Source organism: Nanorana parkeri, unplaced genomic scaffold, assembly GCF_000935625.1.
Source record: "Nanorana parkeri isolate BGI_ZX_2015 unplaced genomic scaffold, ASM93562v1 scaffold1936, whole genome shotgun sequence".
Classification (NCBI taxonomy): Eukaryota; Metazoa; Chordata; class Amphibia; order Anura; family Dicroglossidae; genus Nanorana; species Nanorana parkeri.
In genome coordinates, this window is record NW_017308204.1 from 249,607 (window position 1) to 258,896 (window position 9,290).

Below are 9,290 nucleotides of genomic sequence, written 5' to 3' on the forward strand. Positions count from 1 at the left end.
CTGTCAGTCGTTTCAGGGGGTGCTTCAGTCACTCCAGGATTGGGGGATATGGTGGTTGGTGTTAGAGCCCATCCTGTCAGTGGCTCTGTCCGGCATCCAGCTCAGCTCAATAACGACACTGGTTGCTCTTGGCAGCTGGCGACGTCAGTGTGCTGGGCCGGAAGCTGGAAAGAGCGTCACAGGTTGCCAAGAGCTCTTAGCAACCTGGGATGCTGTGGACGTATCCCAGGTTGTGGCCGCCCTCCTAACGCCCCCGCATACACACACACCTACTGCCCCCCAGGCAACCACCTCAGGCTGCTTCATTATATGGATGGCCCTGCACATATAACTATAAGAATATTTATAGTGTTTGATATAATGAAATACCCGTGAAAATGCACTTTAAAAATACCTGTGAATATCTACTTTTTCCACTAGGAAAATGACAAGCAATGAATCTGATTTTAACATCAACACCACGCATATGTTCAGCACTGAAGAAGCAACAGCAAACTGCACAAGTGTCACAGCAGACAATATAATAAAAGTTTACTTTCTACCAGCAATGTACGGCATCATTTTTGTTATAGGATTTACAGGGAATATTATTGCAATTTCAGTGTATTTTTTTAAAATGAGGCCATGGAGAACGAGCATCATCATCTTGCTGAATTTGGCTATCACAGACCTCATGCATCTCAGCAGCCTCCCGTTTTTGGTTTACAATTATGTTAATCAAGAGCACTGGACTCTTGGGGACTTCATGTGCAAACTGATCCGTATTATTTTCCATTTTAACTTGTATGGCAGCATTCTTTTCCTCACCTGCTTCAGCATCTTCCGCTATATCGTTATTGTTCATCCAATGAAATTTCACTCCATCCATAAACGGAGGTGGGCTGTTATAGCTTGTGCAGCTGTGTGGGTGATTGCACTCATTGAAGTCCTTCCAATGGTTTTTATGATGAAAGACATGCATGATACTGTAGCTTGCATGGACTTTGCAGTGTCTCTTGAAAGGTACAATGTACGCTGGTACAATGCCTCTCTTACTACCATTGGCTTTGCCTTACCATTGTTAGTGGTGACTCTCTGCTATACCGGCATCAACTGTAGCCTGGCAAATGGACCTTATACTGATGATGCCCAAAAGAAAAAGGCTCGTAGGCTCGTTGTCATTCTCTTGGTGGTTTTTTATGCTTGTTTTTTGCCTTTACATATTTTTAGAGCCATTCGTATTGAAACACGACTACACCATGTAAGCTGTGTATTTGAAAAACATATTCATGCTGCATATTTAGCCTCTAGACCAATAGCTTCACTGAATACATTCGGTAATTTATTACTTTATGTTGTTGTTGGAGGGAACTTCCAGCAGGCTGTTCAATCAATTTATAAGTCCAATCCTTATAAACACCAACCATAAATCAGGGGAAATCTACAACACTGATAAGGTCACATACATCAGTATACATGCATATATGAATCTCACAAAAATACCCATCTGTACAAATAACGTATGTAAGGCAACCAATAGTCTGCACCGGGGACGTGCGGTCAGTCGAGGCAGGTGAGACAGAGCCTCGCCTAGTATTATGGTGGAAAAGTCTGTCAGCTTCAAGTCTGAAGCTGAAATCTTTTTCTCATTCAGAGCGGCTTGCAACAGGTTACACAGCAGGGAAAGCCTCCCCGCTGTCTAACCTGTCATGAACGGAGCGCTGCCTGTTAATTAGAGGCGGCACTGCTTCCGACTTTTGACAGTTAAGTTAGGTTACACAGTAACAGGCTTCCCCACTGTTTGTGTAACCTAACATAGTGAGGCAAGAGCTGTCACAGCCTCTACTCTGTGTTAGAGGTGTGAGCTGTGAGCTCTGTGGATGGTTTGGAGACTGGACCAATGGTGCCATCGATCTTGATGCCTCACCAGTAACTCACCAGTGACAAGCAAGTGAGGGACAGAGAGGCTCCTCCCTGTCTCCTCCTCCCTGTCTCCTCCACACAGAGCTTGGTTCCCGAATTGGGTGCGGGGCTTCGGCGGGATGGGTGCAGCGCTTCGGCGGGCAGGGGAATGCCTCACCCAGGACGGAAGCACTGCACGTCACTGTTCTGCACCCAGTTTATGGTTCAAATTACTTTTATTATCCTTGCAGTGGGGATACCTGGTCATTTTTGTATTGGTGCTAAAAAAAGTTACACCCAAACTGTAGAGCTGACGCCCTGTTTCTCAGGTCACTGAAAAGTGTCTCCTCCTCCGCTGCACAGATGTTCCTCACCATTTTGACATCTATACACTTGTATAGAATGTGATGACCCAAGGATTCTTAGACCCCTGCAGAGTGCAGAGGAGAGGGAGACCGGTCTAAGAGCAAGCTGGCTGGAATGATCAGGTGAGTATAACATTTTATTTAGCACAAAAGCAGTTATCCTTTGCAGTGTAGGGGTAGCCCCACAGCATGGGATAATACATTTTTTTTACCTGTAGTACTTTTTGAAGAAAAAGTAATGCAGTTATTGGGATATCCAGAGCTTCAACTGTTGCTGGCTCAATCGACTTACTGTTCCCATTATTGTGTCAGTGGATGATTCATCATAGTTAGAAGAGCTAGAAGAGACATTTGTTAAGAAATGTGTTATATTTGGTAAGCCAATAATATAAGACGTTTTAGGACACCAGCCAACTGTGCTCCACGTAAGAAAATCCATTCATTAAACTATGTTAGCTTAAAATAAAATTGAGTCATATGAATCTAGTCCAACTTTAGTAATGTAATATTTGATGTTCAAGGTGCATACATTAATGAGGATCTTTCAGTTTTATATAGTTTACCTGCCTGCTTTGGTGGCAGTCTTTTGCTCTCATTCTGTGAAGTAGCTGCTTTTCACAAAGAAGTGAACATATGGAGCAGAAGGTAATTTGCTAGGCCTCATAAGAGTTTGGGTTCAGTGTTATTCTCATGGAATTTGTGGCACAAAAAAAGATTTTGTTAAAAAATTCAACCTTATTTAAGCACACCGTAAGGCTTTCTCTGTCTTGAAAAATGAATATGCCTACTAGTTTTACCACAGTATGATGACAGACATAGCCTTTACTACACCATCTATCACAGGTGAATAAGAAGAGCAAAAAATGTCTATTACCCAAACATTGACTATGGTGTATATATAAACATGAATTATACACTTTTGTTTCAATTATTATGCATAAACAAAGCAAATTCCATATATATTACTTAATTGTATAAAGGAAACATTGTCCATGTAGTAACAGACATGCAGAAAAAAGTAATGTAACAAGTCATAAGAAAATTCTATTGTACAACTACACATGGTAACTGTCAAGAGTTCAGTATTCTTTGTAAAGAACATGCTGCTAACAAAAAATACTAATACATGTTGTATTTAATATTACTTTACTGACATTGTTCTTGAAATAATAGGGGACTGCTGTGTACAAAACAAAGTTTGAAGAGTAAACTGCAATTACAAGTCATGTGTAGTTGTCAGTGACACATATTCTGAACTTATTGTCAGATGACACATGTTTTATTTACCGACATGAAAGGCGTAGTTAATAAATTTACTTGCTAACTCGCATTTTGATATGTACTCCACCTGTATGGTTATGCAATTATTTCCATCCAGAATAGTCAAGCTGTCAACCAGTGTTTGCAAAAGGTGTTATAAGAGGGAGGGATTAATTATCATGTGTCAAACAATTGGCAGGTATGTAGGTAAAATGTGGGCGGGCTATTTATGCAGCATGTGGCTGTCAATGAAAGAGGGCTATCAGAAATGCCAACTTTTACATCATGACACATGTAAGAAATAAACAGATTCTGAAACTAAATAAATGTAGGAAACACCATAGAATCTTCATAACTTATATAAGTCACTGAAGCGATAAGTTTACAGCCCTGTGGACTATCCAGTGGCATTACTAATATGGGAAAACTGAGACGCTTATCAAATGGGTCACCTGCCAAGTAATAGTAAAGACAATGTTTTTATCTACTAACTTAACAGCTGTCCCATTCTACATTTTCATTTATTTCTGCCAGGGGTCCAAAAGGAAAGAACTTGCACAATCCCTTCTCATATCTATTGTATAAAGTTTCTCAGCTTAATGGAACTGTGTAACTGTTCAACCCCAAGTTTAACAAATGTCCCTTGCATGAATCAGCCTTTCTTGAGTACCTTGACATGTGTAAATTTGTTTCCTGTACTACCAGTTTTAGATATATATATATATATATGTTTTCTACAATCTTACATGTTTTTGAATGACTAAAAGTGATCACTTGGATTCGCCTAAATAATGATTTATATGATAAAAAAATATTTTTTTTAGAACTTTGAAGCAAACCCATCATGTATTTTAAATGTTTAAAGCTGAACTCCAAGAAGATATAAACATACCAATGAATACAGTTATTTATCTACAAAATATCATTTATTGAATTTTGGTGAGCATTTATTCATGTAAATACCTATATTTAACTTCATTTCTTGCAATCTCCTGTACAACTGCACCCAGACTGGGAAATGAAGGAGCAGGCTGGGAGAGGGGACCTTCAGAGGGTCCAGGGTCTATTTCCAAACTTTAGTCAAACCAAGAAAAAATGGTTTAGTGATATATGCAGCACACACGGACAAATAGGGCATTTATTTGGAGCCCAATGAATTATAGTGCCAGGTGCCTAAATTAAAAAAGGGTGCTTTCGGAATATGGGAGCTGCCTCTGCTGATTTTTTTTTTTTTTTTTTTTTTAAATTGTTTTTTTTTGTTTTTCAAACACGCCACACAAAGGAGGAAAAGGCGGCATCTAGTTGGCGAAAGAAGGAGCGTGGCAGCTTAATGGGAACAGCCTGAAATAGATATAGAAGTTTGGGGAGTATGTTCATTTTCAATAGGGCTGCACGTCCAAGCCAAGAAAAAGTATGTGCCCTCCAGTTTCGAAGGTCTTGGAGGATAGAGTCCCGGAGATTCGCATAGTTCGCGTCGTAGAGGAGGGTCAAGTCCGAGGTCAGCTTGATGCCTAGGTACTTTAAGTGGTTGAGGCACCATTGGAAGGGGTAGGATGATTGTAGTTGTGACCTAGTCTCGTGGGGTACTTTGAGGGGCATGATTTCTGATTTGGTATAATTTATTTTGAGGTTGGATAGTGAGCCATATAAGTCAAAGAGAGACATCAGACGCGGTAGCGAGGTCTGGGCATCTGTTAAAAAGAAGAGTAGGTCGTCTGCATACGCCATTATTTTGTGTTCCGTATCTCCTATCTGGATTCCGTGTATGGATTGGTCTGTCTGCACTAGTCTAATAAATTGTTCCAGGGTCAGGACGAAAAGTGTGGGCGATAGCGGGCAACCTTGACGAGTCCCGTTGGTGATTTGGAAGCTGTCGGACAGGCATCCCATCGTACGTACCCTGGCTTTGGGGCAGGAATAGATAGCATTTATCTGCAGATTTGTTTTTAAACGTGCAGGCTTCAGTGCTGTTATCGTCATCCTTACTTTGCTATTTGGTTAGTCACTGACCTGGAACAAACATGTTTATAATCTGTGTCGAGACCCCTTATATGTATATAAATGTTCCAGGTCAGTGACTTACTAGTGAAAAAGATAAAAATGGCAGCTCTAAAATAAAATCAGCAAACCCAGCTTCCATATTTTTATCCTGACATGTTGCCTTTGGAGTACATCTGTCATGAGAGAAGTACAGAAGCTGCCATTTCTGAAATCCCACTAAAAATGCTAGTTGTCTGGCTATTTTTGGTGTCAATCGTTCTAATTCACAGTTACAAGATATTCATGCTATAAATGAGTGTCAGAAAATGTCAGAACAATCTATTTCTATACTTCTGAGTCAGCAACTCAAAAAGCATTGTAGTCAATAGGGATGAAGTTTGGGTTTATGGCAAATCCCACATGTTCAAGGTCCACAGACCTGGCAAACTAATGAAGGAATTTGTAAGACAAAATTCTTTATATCGCAATGCACTGCCTGGACTTTGAACTTTGCTCAGCTGGCTTGCAGAGGCCAGTAAGGGGGCTTTTGGACATGCCAGCCCCCTCACTATGAATGGGTGAGGCCACAACAACCATATCAACAATGTGCTTTGTAATAAGAATAGGGAATGCTGTTGATAAAGTGCATACGGAGAGATTAGTGCAGGGCTTGCAGGCGCTAGCAGATCTGTTAAAGTAAATGTAAACCCTTACTAAATGCCCTGTAGGTAGAAAAGTGCTGTGTATCATGGATAGTTTAGGGGTGTGTGGGGCGGGAGGGGTTACCTTTTTATCTATTGTTACATCTTAATGCTGCTGACATCCTGCTGACATTTTACAACCTGACCCTGTCCACATGCACTACAGTGATTACAGACTACATGTATTTTTTTATAGGGTTAGCCAAGCTCCAGCTAACTCTTTTTAAGCAGTTACAGCAACAGTTTTTCTTTTTCCTCTTGGGATGATGGTTTTACCTAAATCAATAAAAGCTGACCATTGAAAGCACCCTTGTAAGTGTTAAATGGTATATCTCAACCCTCATCTGCCACTTTTTCTGGAATGCTTGGATTGTTAAAGAAGAATTCCAGGATTTTTAAAAGTTTACCCATGCAGTGGAGCTACCAATGCACAGCAAGAGTTAAGTGCTCCTTTTGGCTAGGGGAGAAAAATAAAGAAGAAATACTCACCCGATCCTTAGTCCCTTCTGACTATTAGACCGGTCTCCACAGTCTCTTCTCCTCTGGGCTCCGACCGTTTAAGGACTTGTGATGTCATTATGTCTAATGCAGTCCATTAGATATGAGGATGCCATATAGGGACATATAGGGACATATCACAGCCAGAGTGGAGGAGGAGAAAGGTGAGTGATCACTGCCACAGGATCGGGTAAGTATTTTTTCTTTATTATCGCCCCAGACCAAAAGGAGTAGTTAACCCTTGCGCTACAAGGGTAGCCCCACTGCATGGGTTAATTTTAAAAAAATCCTGGAGTTCTTCTTTAAAGAGAGTTGAAAAATAACAGACTTACTGGCTGTTTCACCAGGTGAAAATGTAAAAAAAGTGCCGGGTGTACATTTTCCTATATGCCCTGTCTAAGTGCACCAAAAAATCCCTTTAAAGGACAAATATCTGTCAATAATAACTGATTGGTTATTTTTTACTAATTGGGGCTTTTCCCCTTTTTATAGATTATAATTTTACCTTGGGGTAATTAGAATGGATCAGGCTATTGTTGCTGACAGTCCATTTAAGAGCTTCCTTTTTGGAAAATAAATTTAAAAGCACTGTGTACCTAAACACCCTTACCCACATGTGCACTGCAACCCCTCCATATCCAAATATTCCCAAAAAGTGTTTGGTTTATTGTTAGTTAAATATACAGAGGGGAATTTAACAAAACTGGAGCAGACAGAATATGGAGAATATGGAATATGGAGAATATGATGTCCAGGACATCCAATCAGCTTCTCTCTTCAGTTTGTTCAGTTAAGATTTGAAAATGAAAGAGAGAAGCTGATTGGTTGCTGTGCACAGCTGCTCCAGATTTTGTCTGGAGTTTTTCTAAATCCCCCCACTCTATATAAAATAAATGAATTTATTTCATCAGTAACATCTGCAGTGGGTCTTCCCTAGTCTTCAGTGATCTAGGTCAGATACATTTTATTAAAGTTCAACGTCTAAAAAAAAAAAAAGATTTAAATAGATAAACTGACAAATTGACAAGTTTAAAAATATGTAAATATGTTTAAAATGATAAGAGTCCCAGCTAGGAGTTCAAGGCTTGCCATACCAACACCCCTACACAATATAATTAGGAAAACCTAGTACAATACAAATGGAGCTTTAATGATATGCAAAAAAGCCTCATATGCAGTTAAAATTAATGGTTTATTTTGACTTATTCAAATTGCATAATAAAATGTGATCATATAGTGAAACCTCCCAGCAAAACCATACAGACTTTATACATGTTATATAATATACATAATCATATCCCTCATGTTTCAATGTCAATATAAAGTCTACATTGTAAGAGCTTAACATTCCTGTAATGGTCGATAAGCCTCAAAGCGTTTCAATGTAGTTGCTTTTTAAGGAGGAGGAAGTGGGGGGCCACCAGGAGGGGTTGACTTAAAGACCAAGGGGCATCCAGAAGTGTGAAGACAAAATGGACCAGACTTTAGGATACCATATAATGGAAAGTAGATATAATGGACACTGATTGTGATTATGTATATTATGTAACATGTACAAAGTCTGTATAGTTGTGCTGGGAGTTTTCACTATCTGATCACATTTTAATACGTAAAAATAACACTTAATTTAACTCCATATAAGGCTTTTTTAGCATACCATTAAAGCCCCATTTGCATTGTACTGGGTTTCCCTGTAAATATGTTTAACAAGAAAAAAACAACAAAAATACTAATAGAAGGAGGGATAATGTTAACTCCCAGGTCATGAACTCGAGGAAAGGAGCTCTGCCCGGCTCTGTGATGTAGAGTCATGTGCTTCCTCATATGCATGTGGTACCCAAATGTCTCGTACTTTTATCACGGACAATAACAATGGCTGATGACACCGATGCTGTTGACACTAAGATCAACAGGGATGGTCACAAATGGTTGAAGAGTTTGAAGAAGGCAGAAGTTAACAATCTAGACCAAAATAGCTGATCTGGAAAAATTCTGCAATTTAGGTCACTTTCCAGGTCAGCTATGTTGTCCTAGATTGTTCACTTCTGCCTTCTCCAAATGTTTTACCCTTTGTGAATATCCCTGTTGATGTTGTTGTTATCTACAGCACTGGGTCATCAGCCATTGTTATCGGCCATGGTAAACGTACCAACTATTTGTGTACTGTAATGAACCACCTGGTACCCCGACTGGGTACCTTCGCTAAGGTCACAGGTTCCTATTGCTATCAACCCAATCCAAAGTCTTACATCAGTTCCCAAACGCAGTCATTATCACCTTAACACTCAGCCATCAGCTCGAAGCTTAAGGCAGGGCTGTGCAGTTCTACCCAGGAACCAGTAGAGACATGGTTTAGGGTAGAGAAGAACTAACTTCATTGTAAACCAGCACAGTATGTATACAGTTCTGGTGGTCTAAAAACATAATGCAATCAAATATTAACACAATGCAAGCAATCATCCCCTTCCCAGTGCCTTAATAAAAGACTAGGGAGAAAGAAACAAATATGATGGGATTAGCTATCTACTGAGTGTCTATCGTATGTTAATTTACTCAGCTACACCTATGGGTTGATTTACTAACCTCACAAACACGCCACAAACAC

At 39.8% G+C, this 9,290-nt stretch overlaps 1 protein-coding gene across 1 annotated transcript in view; it reads left to right on the forward strand.

Moving 5' to 3' along the window:
• The window catches only part of OXGR1 (oxoglutarate receptor 1), an 8,612-nt gene extending 7,161 nt beyond the window's left edge, over positions 1–1,451 (forward strand). Inside the window, exon 2 of the mRNA XM_018572094.1 lies at positions 421–1,451. Within this exon, the coding sequence (XP_018427596.1) occupies positions 425–1,408 (984 nt within the window). The 5' untranslated portion in view covers positions 421–424 and the 3' untranslated portion in view covers positions 1,409–1,451. The remainder of the gene's footprint in view (positions 1–420) is intronic.
• Positions 1,452–9,290: the final 7,839 nt, after the last annotated feature.